The sequence below is a fragment of the Pangasianodon hypophthalmus genome, chromosome 10, assembly GCF_027358585.1.
Source record: "Pangasianodon hypophthalmus isolate fPanHyp1 chromosome 10, fPanHyp1.pri, whole genome shotgun sequence".
NCBI lineage: Eukaryota > Metazoa > Chordata > Actinopteri > Siluriformes > Pangasiidae > Pangasianodon > Pangasianodon hypophthalmus.
In genome coordinates, this window is record NC_069719.1 from 20,708,078 (window position 1) to 20,727,144 (window position 19,067).

The following is a 19,067-nucleotide window of genomic DNA, read 5'->3' on the forward strand; positions in this document are numbered from 1 at the left end:
TTTTAAGTTTCAGCGTGTTCAAACACATAAATCCCTGATCCAAAGGCATGTTTTCCCCAGGCCAACAGAAGATTCCAGCACAAGAAAGTCAGTGTCAAATCCTGACCACTGACCTACTTTGCATTTTTCATAGGACTTTTTCATAGGGTTTTCATTATGGTACATTCTATCATTTAGAGTCAATTATTCTAATTTCCCAGTGGTTGGGGTTTGATTTTGTGTCAATATATATATAAAAAAATCTTTCCTGAGATCTGCTGTTATAGTGGCTAGTTATTACTTTTAATATGGAAAGACTACCATTTGGGGTTACATGTCTCTCTTAGACAAAAGTTCCCATTATGCAAGCTTAGAGGAGGTTGAAGTCAAGTCTAAAAACATACGTCAAGTTTGTGGAGCCTGTCTTGACAGTTTAGAGAAGAAAACATGAATAAAAATGAAATAGAAGAATAATCAGAGGAGGAACCACAGTGATTCTGATTATTACCAAACAGGTAAATTACTCTTTTGCTTTATCGCCTAAGGCAGAATCAGCATGTGATGTGATGTGATATATGACAGCCAAGGTCTGAGTGAAACATTAGATGTTGGGTAGATCCTGAGGGGGCTCAGATGAGACCATCCACTTTTGCAGCAGAAAGAGAAGATCTACCCAGCACTGTTGTGTACATGTGACTCTTTGTAATGGGATGTGACAGGATGAACAGTACAGCATATAAAATTGATTACTGTCAAATCAAAAGTGTGTTTTATTAAACATAACCAGAAACTAGTTATATCAGTGGGCAAAAATGTGTCATGTATTGTTTTCATTGTAAGAGTGGAAACACGGCTCTATTTTAGGCTGTAGTTTAAGCTGGCAATTCTTCAGTCTTAGTGATCGTGGTTGATTAACTACCTTCTCTTTCTCATAGTCTCTTAGCATTCAGTGGAGTCTCATCATAATTTTTGTTAGGAAAAGCCAGCAAATATTCCTCTAAATAAATAGACAAACAAACAAACAAGTTAGTTAGCTAGTTAGTTAGTAAGTAAGTAAGTGAGTAAGTAAGTATTATAACAGATACAGGTCCAGTATAAGTAGCTCAGGTGACTTTGGTGGCAGGAGTGTGGTGTTAGTGTGTTATCAGGTCATGTAATATTAAAGCATTAAAGAATTTACCCCACTCACAGCAAATGATTTGTGTGAGATGACAATATAAGAATATTCATGTCTAGATTTTCCACTAATCCTGAAAGATAATGTTGTTGTCAAGTTAAAGATCTTTAGTACTTTAGCTACTAGCTCTGTTTGTGCACCAGACAAATTTGTGTTTCTCTGATCTGTCATGTTTGCACCTGCAGAGTTTGACTGAAGAGCAAATGAAGAACTTGCTGGTGGAATGTGAGATGGCCTTGAGCAGAAGTTCTGAGTCATGTACAGAAGATTTCTCAGACCCCGAACCCTATTGTGCTGTAGAAGGTCAAATAATGTCTCTGCTGGCCAGTACACCCCGTCTATCCAGTTCTGCTCTCTCAGAGTTGCTGCAGGAAGCTTGTGGAACTCCAACCAGTCCTGTCCAAGAGCAGAGAACCCAGCAACAAGAAGCACAAGTGGTGAAGCTGCAGTCTTAATGTGAAATGAGAAAGAAGCTAGCATCAGTATGGTAAAGAGTAGCAAAAAATGTAGAGCCTGTAGGGCCCAGAATATGTTTTTATATAACAACAATGCTGTTGAAATGTGTTTGTATTTCCTAATACACGCAAACTGTTACAAAAGACATGACAGTAGAGGATCTTTATTAAACATTACTTTTGATTAAGTGCCGTACACTGATAAAGTTCAACTGAAATATGACTGAAAAGTGTAATTTATTACAACTTGATTTATGGGGAGAAACATTCCAGGCATGTTTGCCCCGAAGTGCTGAATTCATTCACTCATTGGCCACTTTAATAGGAACACCTGTGCTCTTCATTCATGCAATTATCCAGTCATGTGGCAGTAGCACAATGCATAAAATCATGCAGATACAGGTCAAGAGCTTCACTTTGTGTTCTTTTCACACATCAGAATTGCAAAAAAATGTAATCTCAGTGACTTTTGTTAATGCCAGATGGGCTGGTTTGAGTATTTCAGTAGCTGCTGATCTTCTGGGATTTTCACATACGACAGTCTCTAGAGTTTACACATAATGGTGCAAGAAACAAAAAACATCCAGTGAGCAGCAGCTCTGTGGACAGAAACACTTTATTGATGACAGAGGTCAGATGAGAATGGCCAGTCACCCAGTTTAGGGAGATTTTTGGCCTAAATAGAATATAGATGGCTGTGCACTGTGGGAATGAAGTGTAGCTGTTAAAACATTAATAATCACCAAGTCAGTGTGTTTGATTCTGTTTTTAGACCAGGTACTTATGATCACATATTACAGAGAAAAAGATACCAGAATTATTCTTATTTTCTTAGCTGCATGTATGAAACTTTGAATAGAATTTTTTTGGTTGGCTATTGGACATTGGCTATTTTAATACATAGCGCAAAAACTCAGACAACAGTTTAATTTTAACTGTTTATTGTTTGTTCTTTTAAAAATAACATACAAGTAAAAACAGCATTTCTGTGGGAGAAATTTTAAATATAAAAATATAAGGCAACCCTCATAGTACAAGGCAATCCTCAATGGAAGGTGGGGGTCTAATAACAAGAACAACAAGAACAACAACAAAAGACAATAAAAACATCCTCACATCACTGTGCAAACTGTTTATACATACAGAACACTTCCAAAAACATGTCACACTTCCTGATAAATTATTTAAATAGCACATATCTACAACATGAAATTACATCTTCAAATACATCAAATGTCAATAATAACTTATTATTTAAAAATGAATCATTCATTCACTAAGCACAACATAAAAAATTCATTTATGCCCTGTAGGGATATTTTATTTGGCAAAAATATTTTGTATTATATACATTTTGAAAACATATGATTGTACAACATTGCTAACTAAGTAAAAATGTAACTGATTTATATTTTAGTATGAGGTATTATTTGTATATTGTCTTTCTTTGCTGTTTAGAATGCAGAGCATAGTACAAGCATGGCTAAAAACTACAAAATGGTTTGGATTTTGGATAAAAATCACTACTATTTAATACATAATAAAAGAAATTCTACTACAAAGATCCAGTTTGTTCTCAATGTTCTATCATACATATATATATACACACACACCCACACCCACACACACACACACACACAAAAATGGGTATCAATAATATAAATTAATACAAAGTGACAACTGAAATGTCTATCTGCCTGTTACATGGTAACAGGCAATAATTAATTTCCTATTTAGATATGGTTTAAGTATTGTAAATAACTTTGTGGTACATACTGTTTTGCTTTGAAACATTGATGACAAAGGTCCCTTTAACCCTGAGAACATCAGAATGTATTTAATGCCTCCAGAAAAGGGCAAGTGGCTTTTCAGTTAGCACTTAATCATCACGAGGGGTCTTTCTGACAAACATTCATACAGAAATCACTCATTTTCTTGAAGTAACAGACAGCCCATTTCTGTGTACTAAAAGGACATAGTAAGCTGATTTTACTTCTTATTATGAGAGGTTTCTTTCTCTCAGGATCATAGTCCACAGCAGATCTATACATTTAAATTAGAAACAATAACTCTTCTTTTTTTTGGTCCTCACTAACAGGAGACCAGGTTAGAAATGGAGAAGTTTTCAAGGGTTTTGTTTCCCTGTTCCATGCAGAGATGATGATTTACCTGCTTTTCTGCAAGTATATGATCGTCATCCAGCTGGTGTTAGTTCAAAGGTCACATGACCTTGTAACGTTTCCTTTTGTTGCTTTGGTCCCACCATAACAGAGTTCCTTAGGCCTCGTCTCATAACACACATTTAGATGTCTTGGTCGATAACAAAAAAAATTGATGCCACATTCTTAAAAATTCATCCTGTTAGACATCTGAAAGAAAAGTATATCCAAAATAAATATTAGTACACTGCCAAGTGCTTGCAACTGAAATATACTCATATTTCAATGTAATTTCTAAAAAAAATTAAAAATGTAAATTACCTCTACATTCATATTTGAGGTCTGAGAAGTAAACCATCTCCTGAGAGAAGACAAAGAGGCCAAGTCTTCCACCAGCATATGTCTTGTCATATATGTTTCCAGAATCTGCCATGACTTTCTTGCCTTCATACATGATGACTCTGTGGAAAAAAAAGAACAGGAAGATGACCAGGTGTGTGCCATGGGTTTTCTGTTTCTGTTATAAAAGAAAAGGTTTTAAGATGGACACTAACCTGATAAGTCCAGTTTTGGGTCTATGGATCAGCTGCCATCTGTACGCAGTGAAATCCTTCCAGCCAATTTTCTTGGGGTCATGCCACAAAGTGCGTACCTGAAATTTAAGATGGTCAAAATATCACAATCTGCAAAAAAAAAAAAAAAAGATCTGACCTAGCACTTTTCACATTTTTCAAGAACAAATGCTATTTACCTGTCCTGCTGTGTCTCCAGTATGCCACAAAGCATTCCTAAGGTGTTCTCCTGGACCTGTGGTGGAATTGACCACTTTGATGGACAGTCCAGAGTAGCCCTGAGCTTTTGTGGGTATTTGAGACCAGTAGGTCTGCGTGATCTGTTTCCACATGACCACATAGAAGCGAGAGCTGGACTGATAGCCGAACACAAAGCCAGCATAATCATCATCTCTGTCAGTATTGATGAAGAAGGTTCCACTAAAATCCACTGCATTAAACTCATCATATCCTGAGAGACAACAGAAGACAATGATGATGGTTAAATTATGCCCTCATTGATGTTTTCTTTTTTTGTTCTATTCAATTGAATTTTTTGATGACTTACCAACAGCAATGCCAGGGTCACAGTTGACAGTCTGAAGAAGCTCTTTACCCTGATGGCGGACCACCCAGTTGGGGTCAATCTGTGAAGTTCCTGTGGGGTCTAGAGGAACCATCTGGAACCTACGGAAATCTGTTTCACTGATGGCAAAGTTCTCTGGACAAACATCCAGAATATCAGGGACATTGTCTTGGTCAAAGTCATCCTTGCAAACATCACCCCGTCCATCACCTAGAAGAAATGTAATGTTTAGGTCAAACTGATAAAGTTTAAAAAAACAAAAACAAAAACTGATCCAAAAATCAAGTCTTAAGTTTTGATGCTATTGGAATTGTGCTTACCGTCAGAATCTAACTGATCTGGATTAAAGGCCAGTCTACAGTTGTCTTTGTCATCAGGTACACCATCATTGTCATCATCATGGTCACATGCATCACCCTTGCCATCCTTGTCATGATCAGCCTGGTTGGCATTGGGGATGTATGGGCAGTTGTCCAGATTATTCTGGTGACCATCGTCGTCAATGTCCTGATTGCTGTCGCATTTGTCACCCACATTATCTGAATCGGAGTCAATCTGTAGGAAGAAAATAATGAATGAAGCTGTTGTGCAGACCATCATTGTGAAGGACTGCTAATTAGTTTTGTAATGCCTCAATAATTCAGTGGTTATTTTCTTAACTCTTCACTCCCACATGGATAGAGGTGCATTCATGGCTCATGATATAATACCACAATAAGAATTCTGCCAGTTTAACTTCTATTCTACATTATATCTTTGTTCAGTTCTATCTACTCAAATATAGGTTGCACAAGTACAACTCTGGTCTGGGGCATGCAAAGCAATGTTTATAGGGTTTGAACATTATGTGTTGCCCTACATTCCAAGTTGTAAAAAAAAAAAAAGTCACTGGCAAAACATGTCAGGAATGGAGAGTGACTTACCTGATCAGGGTTGTGCTCCAGTGGACAGTTGTCACAGTGGTCTCCAACCCCATCTTGGTCAGTGTCTCTCTGGTCAACGTTGTACACGTATGGGCAGTTGTCGTTTTCATTCAGAATACCTGAGCAATGAATCATTTAATTAGCAAGGGTATTTTTGGACTGTTCCCTATTACGCATTTGCTAAGCTTGACTCTTACCATCACCGTCGATATCAATTGCACAAGCATCGCCTTCCCCATTTTTGTCTGTGTCAATCTGGTCTGGATTGCTGTTATATGGGCAGTTATCACAGCGGTCACCGACTTCATCTTGGTCTTGGTCATATTGCCTTGGGTTGAAGACAAATGGGCAGTTGTCCTGTTTCAGACAGAAACATGTTTAATACTGAAACATTCTGTATGCGTCAGTGCAGACAATGTAATGTCAAAGAGATGTACTAAAGCAACCATTTAAACATATGGGGCCCATTTTACCCAACAACATGAACACTACATCAATGCCTTGAGCTGTATCCCACATTCAGAATCCATCTGTGCTGGTATTTAATGTTTGGCTCTGAACGTGCTATTTATTTATCCAGTTCATTTTTTTCTCCTAAATAGAACTTTAAATCATATATATATAAAACCAAAAGGTTTTAGAGCACTGACATTATGCCTGTTATTGTTATTGCTGGTAGACTAGTTCATGCCTCTACTCTTCTTTAATTCCTGCTGTTCTTTGCATAAACGAACATTGCATAGGAGTGGAAAAAGTGTCTTCAACTCACCCTATCATCAGCAATCCCATCATTGTCATCATCATAATCACAAGCATCTCCGATTCCATCTTTGTCATAGTCCTCTTGCCCAGAGTTGGGAAGGTCAGGGCAGTTGTCCTATAAGATTGAGTTTGGATTAAGGGGTTGCAACCTCAAGGAGATGTGGTTTCTAAGCATACAATCAAGAGGACAGTTACCTTCTTGCAGTGGTAGGTGGCATTCTCAACACAGTGGAGATCAGTGTTGGGCCAGCCATCCAGGTCAGTGTCCTCTCCACATATATAACCATTACCAGCATAGCCTGGCTTGCATTCGCAGCGAAACATGATGTCAGAGAAAACGCCCAAATAAATACAATTGGCCTTTTTGTTACAGTTATGGCTGCCATCCTCACATGGGTTCCTTGGTGCACAGACCTAGAGGAGATATGATATGACTGAGTGTTATTTTCTACCCATAAATGAACAGAATGAGAGCTGTCATTTTTTCTTGGTCTAATTCAACAGTTATCAAACTAGGGGCTGCACACTGCAGTGACACCATCCACAAAGCCCCATTTCGGAACCACTACTCCAAAATTCTTAATTAAACTCTTGCCAAATGTACGGGTGTTCATAAATTGAATCAGATCTACTGATTGACTCCACACTGTACAGGTCTGAAGAACAAGAGTGTAGGACTTCATCAGAACCTCTCTTACCTGTTTGTTGGCCATTGCTTGCTCACTGCTCCTGCCGAAAGGCTGAGTTCCAGAGTAGCGAGGAGGACATGGTAGGCAGTTATAGCCTGGATTTGTGTTCTCACAACGATGGACTCCATTGAGCGTGAAGCAAGCATCAGGAACCATTTTGCACTGCAGAAATAAAGTTTACATTTAACAAGCCACAGTATTATCACGTGACATAATATATGTACCATATTTTTCTTCACGATGTTCATACCTCATCAATGTCTTGACAGTTGATACCATCTCCAGTATAACCAAGTGGACACTCCCCACACTTCCAGGAGCCATCAGGAAAACTGGTGCACTTAGCACCAGCAAAGCAAGGGTTGGAAAGACAGCCATCTTTGGGGAAAAAAAAAAGAGGATCAGGTTTGCTGGACAATTTTGGCAATAGAAGACAAATAAACTACTAAAAGTGAGTGTCCTGCTTACCAACGGGACAGTCTTGAGAGCTGCACACACGGGTGCCTTTGGAATCGCCTATGCACTCTTTTCCACCATATTTGGGCACAGGATTGTTACAAAGGCGATGTCTACTCTGCAGTCCACCACCACAAGTGACAGAGCAAGAGTCCCATAGTGACCATGGCCCCCAGCCTCCATTGACTACACCACAGATAGGGAGGGAAACAGAGATTGGGTCTTTGATAGCAATTTATGTATCAGGTAAACTTTTGTTAAATACTTTGCTATTTAGTGATTTTACAAAATCCAATTCCTTGATAAGATAAACTTTACACTGTTATACAGTGCTAGCAATAATAACTACAAATACTTGTTTTATATAAAGGTATGAAAATTTCTTACTTGGGCAAGGGGACATCTCGCATGGTTCTGTCTGTCTGCCTTCTCCTTGACAGTCTTTGCCTCCCATTTGTGGGGTGGGTGAGTTACAGAGGCGGATGCGAGTGATGACTCCCATACCGCAGGTCACTGAGCATGAGGACCAGGGGGACCAGTGGCTCCAGCCTCCATCTTGCTTGACTGCAATACAAAATTTTAACCTTAGTCAACCTTGCTTTTTATTATATCAAATTTGCATTTTGTGTACAGAAAATACTGTTTTTAATGTAGAAACATTGTGTGGATAATTGGTTGATCTATAGTGAGTAGGTACAGATTAGGCTTGAATTTTCAAGTTCCCACATGCATAATGACTCACAGCGTTTGTCACATTCCTGCAGGTAACAGTCTCTGGTCTGCACCGAGGTACCCTCACAGTTGTTGTTGATGCGATCACATGAGCGGCCACGCTGCTGAATGCCACGGCCACAGGTCACTGAGCAGTGAGTCCACTCGGACCAGGGAGACCAGCCATCGTCAGCATAGTCATTCACTGAAGAGGGAGAGAGGGGAAGAGAGTTGGTTAGCTGTTTTAAATAATATTGCTATTAGTTTAGAGAAATGCAGTCAAATTATGGAACAATGTATTGGCAACATTGAAAAATGCTTAACTTACGAGTTCCACAACGTGGGCAGCATTCACCATCAGGCACAGTGGCATTGGCACAAGGCATGAGAGGGCAGGAGATTTCCCGGCAAATAGTGGCAGAGTTCTATGGAAAGGAATACTGTATTTAGTCCAGATTATTATGATTTACAATGCTTAGACACAGAATAACAGATATAATAAATGTATGTGACACTGTGCACACATGATAAATTAGAGATCTATAATAGGTAAGGTAGTGTACTGCATTTATTTCTGTGTGTTATCATTTTTTTAGCAAATCAAGCAACTCCAGCCAGAGTGAGTGAAACCTTTTTCATTATCCAACCAACTTCTTGCTAGCAAAATGGTTGGAAAGAAAATAAAATTAGCAATACTCCAACACTCTCTTCTAAACACAGACAAGACTGACTAATGTGCTAATGCTCTGTGGTCACTGAACGGATTCTGCAAAGTTCACACAACCACAAGTTTCCATTTGCATCTCATTATGACCCATGTCTTCTGTCTATCACTACAGGCCAGCTTACTGAAACTTGCCAGTAGTGGAATATACTAGAAAGATGGGGAAAAGTTAAACGGCAGGGTCAGAACAACACTGGCTTTTAACTAACTGAATTAATAACCAATAGAAATCTATTTGATTGGGACATCTGTTATAACTCCATTCAGATGCAGGCTTACCTGGCAGGTGCAGTGGGTGCAGCTGTCTACCGTCCACTCATCCTTATCTTTGTAGACGATGCCGTTATGCAGGCACACCCCACTGTATTTCTTAATTTGGTTCTTTATTAGATTGTTTTCTGTAGTCTGGAAGTGCACAAAGTAAACATAATGTGTTAGCAGAGCTGCTGCATTGGGGACAAGGGCAGCCTTTACAGCAAGTGCATGTGAAGCATAAGAATGGCAGAAGGAATAGTGAGAGACTGTTGTTATTTGCATGAGGCTAAGCTACTGTATAGCACAGAGAAGAAGGTAATTAAGGTACAAGTGGTGCGGCAGTTGAACAGAGAGGTGGAGACAGACAGACAGACAGACAGAGAGACAGCACAGGCTGAGAACAGCTGTTTCTAATACTCACCACTTGGTGGAGCTGATTTGACAGTTGCTTAACAACCACACCAAGCCCCTTGAGCTCCTTAAACATGCTGGCCAAGTCTTCACAAGAGAAACCACAGATATCCTGGAGATCTGAATCACAGGGACATAGAAGAAAGGTTTGTTCTGAAACTCCACAATCCATCAAAGAGTGCAAGTACAAAGAAGAATAAAGAACAAAAGAATGTGCAAAAACCTACCTTTGGTCTTGTGTCCAGTATAATCTGTGCGTATAGCTGGACTGGAGCCATTCACTGGGTTGTCAAGGGTCACGACATCCATGATGAAGGAGGCTGTCCAGAGAGCAAACACTGATATTGGCACTGCTTACTCTAGCTTTGACCAAAAGTGATTCATTTTAGAACTATGAGGGCTTCTCGTGATTATTGTAATTACTTACAGCTCTCACATCCCATGTTACGAAGGATCGTCTCCAAAGTGGTTCTAAATACAAAGCGTGCATTCTGGAGCACTCCCTGTAGAGAAAATTTGCAAATGGTGAACTGGTGAAAATAAAGTGCGGGTTCCTGTAGGTAAAGTTCTTTTAGTATTGCTTGCAATTATTTAATAGCACTGTCAGAAAGTTAAATCGGTGTATTCAGTTTTTCAGTCCTGGGTAGCAGGCTACCCTCAACCTGGGTAGCAGGGCCCTCCAGGCAGTCCACATTTTTGCTTTCTCCCAGTTCCTAACATATCTAAAACAAGCAATCAGGGTGTGTAGAGAGCTGGGGAAAATATGTGGACAATCAGAAGGCCCCCCAAAAACTGGATTGGAATGCAATAGATAAAATGTTGATTTACTCAAGTTCTTGACAGGCAATAAAAATGTAATAGTAGCTCACAATAAACTGTCCCACTGAACCAGATATGTTCTCCCACTTCTGTACTGTATGTGTGATATACGTTTTTGATTTATAAAGTACGCAATATATTTAATTAACATGGAATGCAGACAGTGAAAACATTTCAGTGTGCGGACTGTGAAAATGCCAGAGTCTGAACAAAGGAGAAGAGTAAAAATGTCCTCCCTGAGGAAAATAAATGACCCAACCTAACCAAGCATTGTTAAGTGCCTTATTAGAGGAGTACACTGTAGGAATATAAGTTGAGAAGCACTTACCATAAATCTGCTTTTCACTGCTCCTTTTCCAATCCTAAGGACAGAGACGTCAGCCACCTCCTGTGTCAGAATCTGGTGGATAGGCACATCTAGTTCGCTTGTGTTTATCTCTTCACAACCAATATAGAGCTGCGCACGGTCCTCCTGCACAAACAGGGTGATGTTCATCCAGCTGCCGCTGGCCAGCTGTGCATCTTCGATTGAGATCTCGTGGTGCCCGCTTGCTGTGGCATAAATCAGATCTAAAGTATTGGCAGGCCCATTTGAGACAAGCTCAAAAACAGAACCAGAGCCATCTCTCCTCTCCACGGAGAACAGGCTGCCCCTGGTCTTCTTGGCTTGCTTGAGGTTGGCCACGAATAGGAAGCCTTTTTCCTCCTGGATGGAGTAAATGAGATCCCTGAAGAAGCGCTCAGGGATGGCAGGGATCAGGTTGGGGTTGAGGATTTTGTAAGCAGGGCTGTAAGGGTCGGGTCCCTTCACTAGGCTCACTCCATGGTGTTTTTTCTGTGCCTTGGAGAGCTCAAGTAAGTCATACACGCTATTGTCTTCTCGGCTCTCTGTAAACGCAAAGGGGAAACACGCAGTCAGTGACCTGGAGGCTCCTAGTGAGACGCCTGGACAGCTCCGTCACCTGATCATCACATTTCAGCAAGTAGTGCATAAAGAAATGTCCGTTTTAGTTCTCACCTGTTATTACGCTGCCTTGTGAACTCCACAGCATCAGCAGTAAACACAATGTGGTCAACATTATGCTCAGACCTCAACACAGCTGGCTGCACTGAGAACAAACAATATGTTTATAGATCCATTATTTAAAACAGATGTTCTAATACATTCCTGGACACATATACCATGATCAGAGCAGATCATTATTATTATTATTATTATTATTTTTAAAGTTCCAGTCATATATTGTACATTTTACATTGGATTACTCACCTGAAGAACAGATATCCCTAAACGATGAATAAAAGTGTGTTGTTTAAATCCTTTTGTTTCTGAATCTCGAACTCCGAAAGCCTAAAATCCAACAAGTTTATTTCAGTACACAGTTACTGTTTAAGTATTTCCTGAAAACTCTATCCAGCAGGCTCGGTAGTCTATTCATTCATACTGTCGTTTCTTATGAAGTTCAGATCTCAGCCTTTACTACAGACTTCAGTACAGAGCAAAGGCTATTTAACCAATTTCTAGACATTCCTAAAATGCCGTCTCAGCCAATCAGACGCTGTTAGGGGGAAGGGGGCCGGACTTACAGCTTACGTCACCAGTGCGGGTAATAAGCGAGGAAAATATGCATTCCGTCGCACTTTCCATCAGCGGATAAATATTTTAAAGACGCGCTCAGGCCAAACCCACGTTTCCTGTCGAAAGAATAAAATGTCACAGTCAGTTTTATGATCGTCATAAACTCTCATATTTATGCCTGATTTTGAATTTCATTCAGTATTAGGTAGCATTTATAATTTAGAAACCTTGCTGAATGCAGTGTCATAAAGTTTTTAATAACATGATCAAAACATATATATGATTATTGTATTTACAACATGTTTAGGCTGAATCCCAGTTTCAAATCCATGTAACTGTACTGCTTATTATATAATAAAGGCTTCAGAAATGCACCATATGTCCACTAGAGAGTCTACTGGGCTTCAGCTATAAAGACTTTCCTCTGTAAATAGGCAGAACTTTTAAACCTTTACAATATATATATATATATATATATATATATATATATATATATATATATATATATATATATATATGAATAAACCTTTAAACTTTTGTGAATAAAGCTTATAAACCTTTACTAATGTATATAGTAATCATAACACATTAGGTGAAATGTCCTACACAGTAACATGCTTTATTTCTACTGTTGTATGTTTTTAAAAAATCCCATATCACATATCGGTATTTATATGTGTGTTCCTGGGATTAATCTCAGCCCTAATCAGGATATCAAGTGTATTAATGATTGAGAAACCCCATGATGAATGTTACAGGTTCAATAATATGAACCTAAGTATACTGTAGATACCTTATGGCCAGATTTAGTTGTATTCATTTAATTCAGTCAAATTTAATCAAACATATGCTTCCCGATAGCAAATAAGTACAACATATGTCCTTAAACTCAAGTTTCACCCTTTTATTAATTTAAAAAAAAATAAAAAAAGTAAAAAAAAAAAAAAAAAATATATATATATATATATATATATATATATATATATATATATATATATATATATATGGTATGATATTGTAATAAATGTAAGATATTTTGAGGAGGATTTTACAGGCCAGGTCACTTTAAATTGACATTTAAGGGCACATTTCAAACACTTAACATCCCCCTGACTTCATTTTTAAATTCATTTCTACTACTGAAGGAAATTTGGAATGTAAAACTGGAATTCTTGGAAATCTTGGGAGAAAAGCAAGCCATTCTGAAGCTGAGAAAAGAGGGAAAATTGATCAGAGCCATTGCACAAGCACTGGACGTACCCAATACAACAATTTGGAATGTCCTGAAAAAGAAAGAGAACACTGGTCTAACTGGTACTAACAACCAGACTTCGAACAGGCTGGCTAGGAAAACAACAGCAGTTGATGACAGAAACATTGTGAGAGCTGTGAAGAAAAACCTAAAACAACAGTCAGTGACATCACCAACAAGCTCCACAGTGCAGGGGTGAAGGACTCACAATCCACCATTCAAAGAAGACTTATAGAGGCCATACCACAAGATGCAAACCACTCATCAGCAGTAAGCATCAGATTGGAATTCGCAAAGAAATACAGACATGAGTCACAAAAGTTCTGGAACCGAGATTAACCAATACCAAAGTGAAAGGCCAAAGTGTGGAGAAAGAAAGGATCTGCTCATGATCCAAAACATATGAGCACATCGGTCAAGCACGGTGGAGGTAGTGTCATGGCTTGGGCTCACTAATCTTTATTGATGATGTAACTCATGATGGGAGTAGCAGAATGTATTCAGAAGTCTCCAGAAACATTCTGTCTTCCAATACAGAGAAATACATCCAATCTAATTGAGAGGAACTTCATCATGCAGTAAGACAATAACCCAAAACACACTGCCAACATAACAAGGGACTTCATCAGGGGAAAAAAGTGGAAGGTTTTAGACTGGCCAAGTCAATCATCAGACCTTGACTGAGCATGCATTTCACCTCCTGAAGAGAAGACTGAGGGGAAAACAAAACAACAACGACAACAATAACTAAAAGAATCTGCAGTAAAAGCCTGGAAATGCATCAGAAAAGAAGAATGCAACAGTTTGGTGACGTCAGTGTGCAGCTGGCTTGATGTAATTATTGCAAGCAAGGGATATGCAACCAAATATTAAGTGTTATTTACTTCAATTTACTTTAAGACTATCTGTTCCTATACTTTTGCTTACCTAAAAATTGGATGGTCTGACACCAAAGGTGCCATGCTTTCCCTAGATGCCATGCATTTCCAGGCTTTTCTTCTAAGTTATTTAATATATCGAGATGTAAATATCAGGAAATGAAAGCTGAGATTCTGAACTATTGTTTTCATCTTTTGATCTCAAACCCAATTGTCTTCGGTGTATAGCAAAAACAAAAGAATTGGCCTTGCCATTCCAATATTTACAGAGGGGACTGCATGTGAATTACATATTTAATTCAAAAAAGTGCATTGAGGGCATATGACCATTCACAAAGATGCTGTAGATGAAAGGGGGAGATTGTTAACAGGTTGTCTAGAACAGCATGTTCCTTAATTCCCAAAGAGCACAGTAGCTGACAGTAGAAATGTGCCGAAAAACAAAGCCCTAGCAGTCATCAGCCTGCTATACAGTACTCTGAGAAAGACCATTCCCCTGCTTGGTATTAAATCTTAAAACACTCTTCTGTACAGCTCCACAGATGAAGATGAATATGTGTGTGCGTGTATGTGTGTGTGTGTGTGTGTGTGTGTGTGTGCAGTTACTGGCCAGTATCGTCATCGTTTCTGGAAAAATCACAGTGAAACGTAAATGCAGGTATGTAGAGACGTGTCCATGACTTCAGCATTTACAGAAGCATGGTTGGGCATAACAACTTGCCAGATTAGGTTAGGAGCAGCTTCCTTGCCCACCCTCCCTGTTTGGATAGCAGACAAATGTTGGCTGCTAATTCTCCGACAGCTCAGAAATACTGCACCATGGTCAAAACAAGTCTTTCTGTTCAGAATAATTCATTGCAGACCTCAAATGAAGTCTGTTTCTTTTCAGTTCTTTCAGAAAACCTGACCTAAATTCTGTTTGAATATTATTGTAGCTAGGTTTGTGGTAAAATTTAAATAAATGTAATTAAATGTATAAAAATGTCAGACTATGGCATATGACATAGTTGTTCACTCCACAAACTCCAGAGAGCTGTACAAGAAGGGAATTAGACCAAGGGAATTAGGTCAATTCAGTCAGTTTCTGAGGTGAAATTATTGCAAAAGCCACCTTATAATTGTACAATAAAAATGGCACTGAATTTATTTGTAAACCAATTCTCAATTGTGGAAATTGGGATCTTTGGCTTAAATGGTACGAGGTGGTATTCCCTGTATAACTACTGTCTACATAGGCTCTCATTCCAGGCTTTATACACTTTCCAACAAATTCAAAAACAAAGTGATCAAAAGGAATAAGCAGCCCTCACCCTGATAAGCATGCACTTTTGGGCCATAAGTAGCAGGACAATATACACCGATCAGCCATAACATTAAAACCACCTGCCTAATATTGTGTAGGTCCCCCTTGTGCCGCCAAAACAGCTCTGACCTGTTGAGGCATGGACTCCACAAGGTGGTACGTGTCAAAGTAACATCCACATGAATCCCAGGACCCAAGGTTTCCCAGCCGAACATTGCCCAGAGCAGCACACTGTCTCCGCTGTCTTTCCTTCTTCCCATAGTGCAACCTGGTGCCATCTCTTCCCCAGGTAAGCGACGCACATGCCACATGCACCCGGCCGTCAACATGATGTAAAACATGATTCATCAGACCATGTCACCTTCTTCCATTGCTCCATGGTCCAGTTCTGATGCTCACATGCCCATTGAAGTGTTTTTGGTGGTGGACAGGGGTCAGCATGGGCACTCTGACAGGTCTGCAGCTACACAGCCCCACACGCAGCAAGCTGCAATGCACAGTGTGTTCTGACACCTTTCTATCATAACCAGCATTAACTTTTTCAGCAGTTTGTGCTACAGTAGCTCTCCTGTTGGATCAGAACAGACGGGCTAGCTTTCGCTCCCCACGCGCATCAGTGAGCCTTGGGCGCCCATGACCCTGTCGCCGGTTCACTGGTTATCCTTCGTTGGACCACTTTTGGTAGGTACTAACCACTGCATACCGGGCACACCCCACAAGACCTGTGATTTTGGAGATGCTCTGACCCAGTCGTCTAACCATCACAGATCATTAAGCTTGCCCATTTTTCCTGCTTTCAACACATCAACTTTGAGAACTGACTGTTCACCTGCTGCCTAATATATCCCACTCCTTGAGAGGTGCCACTGTATAGGGATAATCAGTGTTATGGCTGATCGGTGTATGTTTTGCCATACCTACAAAATTGGTGGAAATTTCTCTTTCGGATCACATCTAACACTGCAGTATGACTGTTGAGTTGTAGCCTGTAGCTAATTGTGGGAATTAAGTGGCAGTCAACGCCTGAGCCTAGTATATGTTAATTTGGGTGGCATGGTGGGGCAGTGGGTAGCGTTGCAGTCTCACAGCTCCAGGGATCCCTGACTGTGTGGAGATTTGCTTGTTTTCTGTGTGGGTTCCTCAGGGTTCTCCATTTTCCTCCCACCTCTCAAAATCATGCCAATAGGTGGATTGGCTGTGCTAAATCATACAAATTGTGCTAAATTGTGTGTACATGGTATTGGGAGTTGATGTGTATTCCTGCCTCATTCTCAGTGCCTAGGCTCTAGATCCACCATGACCCTGATCATGATAAAGCAGTTAGTGAAGGTCAGTGAACCGTTATGAATGAAGGGTTTACCTGAGCATTGAGCTTGTTTTTAAGTTTTTAAGTTTTTCAATTTATGGTGATTCAAGACAACTTACGTGAATGTGATTTTTTTTTGTAGAATAATATTATTAATATACAGTATTAATGATATTTTCAACATTTCAACATACAAACTTCTGATTTTAAAAGTTCAGGCAATCACTTAATTCCAATTTAAACATTTCACATAACATTTTTAGGAATATGCTGAGTTATTTTTCTTTTCACTAATAATTAATATCACTGTTAAAACTAGTGAGTTTATTAGAACTTCCCTGGATTGAAGTACTTCACCTCTGCAGTTTTATTTCAACTGTACTGTTTATCTTTGGTGCATATTCCATAACTTACAAGTGTCCCTCTTTTGCATGAGCAATACTGACTCACAGGTATGACTAAGTATAAACAATGAGTGAATACTGACTCTATTACTGGTAAGATGAGTCCTTTGTTATTTATTAGAATCCATTTCACTTTCTTCAGCACACCTTATGCCTTATGGCTATTTACTAGCCTCAACATGATCTGCATCTCCCTCCTGACAGGTGATAACAGCCTTTTTATCCTGACCTGGGGCTTGGTATCTAGATAAATACAGTGAGTCAGTTAGCGTGCATCACTTTTTGTGTTGCTTTCTTGGCTCCTTGTGTTGCCAGAAGTCGCAGTTTTCATGGCTTGACAATAGACTGCGTTCCTATGAATATAATCAGAAATGTAAGTAGGTTTTACACTTTAACAGCTTGTCAACGATGAAAAAATGACAGGTTTATGTATTGCTTTATATTGATATATTGCACAAAGTTTTGGAACTGATCCCTTTGTACAATTCGATAGTTATTTTGGCCTTAAATGGTGCTGTGTCTCAGGTCTTGGAAAAATTTCACTCATAAAATACTAGTTCCTTGTGTAGTCCTAGAGAGACCAGAGACAGCGTAAACGTGTATAGCGAGGGCAAAAGCACTGAGGGGAAATAAAAAAACAAAAAACACCTAGAGTCACCAGTCCACCCACTGGCCGCCATGCCACGTAAAATTACCACCTACAGTTCATTCCTTACAACTTGGTCCAATTAAACTGTTATTTATTTGGATAAAAAGTGTAGTGTTCATAAGGCTAGACATCTGGGTAAATCCTTTGTAACAACTGACATAAATATTTATAAATGTTTATTTCAATTTTTCAGCTGTCATAAACACTCATTTCATTCATTTTCTTTACAAATTGACATTATAAGTACCACATTTCTATTCACATAAGGTTGTATTGTGACATTACCAGACAAGTACCAGATTTTAACTGACATAAGATTATGTTTGCTTAGTGTACCTCTGATATTCGAGTCACATACTCGTGACAATATGACATAGCTTGCCAAGTGAGATTAACTAGAAAAAGTGAACAAAGGTGAGCACTTTCAAAATTGTCTCCTGAATATGGCACTTGGTGGAAGCATCAACATTAAATCCTGATTTCACAATACTGTTACATACAATGGATATAAAAAGTCTACACACCCATGTTAAAATGGCAGAATTTTGTGAAGTAAAAAAAATTAAACTAAGTTTAATCATGAAATTATTCTGATTAACACCAAATAAAGGCCAGCTTTTTCTGTAGAATTTTCTTCACATCTTCTTGGTCTCTTTGGACTGCTGATGGCATGGTCTGCAAAGTGCTTACAAAACATGCATGGTATCTCACTTGTTGAAAACTATCGTTCAGGAGAGGGGTACAAAAGAATTTCCAAAACATTAGATGTACCATGGAACACCGTGAAGGCCATCATCAACAAGTGAAGAAAATGGAGCACCACAGTGACATCACCAAGAATAGGACATCCCTCCAAAAGGACAAGACAAAAACTTACCAGGGAGGCTGCCAAGAGACCTACAGCGACATTAAAGGAGCTGCAGGAATATCTGACAAGTACTGATTACTCTCTGCATGTTACAACAATCTCTCTTATTCTTCACATGTCTGGACTATGTGGTAGGGTGGCGAGACGGAGACCTTTCTCACAAAAAACCAT

General features: G+C 39.2%; 2 protein-coding genes across 4 annotated transcripts in view; one reads left to right on the plus strand and one right to left on the minus strand.

Annotated features, from left to right (window-relative positions):
- Positions 1 to 3,035, plus strand: part of fsip1 (fibrous sheath interacting protein 1) — a 44,409-nt gene extending 41,374 nt beyond the window's left edge. For both annotated transcript variants that reach the window (XM_034307750.2, XM_053237625.1), the window contains exon 11: positions 1,342 to 3,035. In XM_034307750.2, the coding sequence (XP_034163641.2) occupies positions 1,342 to 1,611 (270 nt within the window). In that variant the 3' untranslated portion in view covers positions 1,612 to 3,035. The remainder of the gene's footprint in view (positions 1 to 1,341) is intronic.
- LOC113530102 (thrombospondin-1) lies at positions 2,536 to 12,137 on the minus strand. 2 transcript variants are annotated; one of them, XM_026919852.3, is made up of 23 exons: positions 11,928 to 12,137; positions 11,676 to 11,761; positions 10,986 to 11,545; positions 10,266 to 10,341; positions 10,066 to 10,158; positions 9,849 to 9,958; positions 9,452 to 9,577; positions 8,777 to 8,873; positions 8,480 to 8,653; positions 8,125 to 8,301; positions 7,750 to 7,923; positions 7,532 to 7,659; positions 7,291 to 7,443; positions 6,788 to 7,006; positions 6,600 to 6,707; positions 6,028 to 6,187; positions 5,831 to 5,949; positions 5,228 to 5,462; positions 4,890 to 5,117; positions 4,522 to 4,793; positions 4,325 to 4,422; positions 4,092 to 4,231; positions 2,536 to 3,980 (listed from the first exon to the last, which is right to left on the minus strand). In XM_026919852.3, exons 2-23 carry the CDS (start codon positions 11,734 to 11,736, stop codon positions 3,973 to 3,975), a joined length of 3,516 nt encoding a protein of 1,171 aa, XP_026775653.1. In that variant the 5' UTR covers positions 11,737 to 11,761; positions 11,928 to 12,137; the 3' UTR covers positions 2,536 to 3,972. The 2 variants fall into 2 exon arrangements, with proteins under 2 accessions (XP_026775653.1, XP_026775651.1); XM_026919850.3 differs by having other exon boundaries at positions 11,676 to 11,766.
- Between the last annotated feature and the right edge of the window lie 6,930 nt (positions 12,138 to 19,067).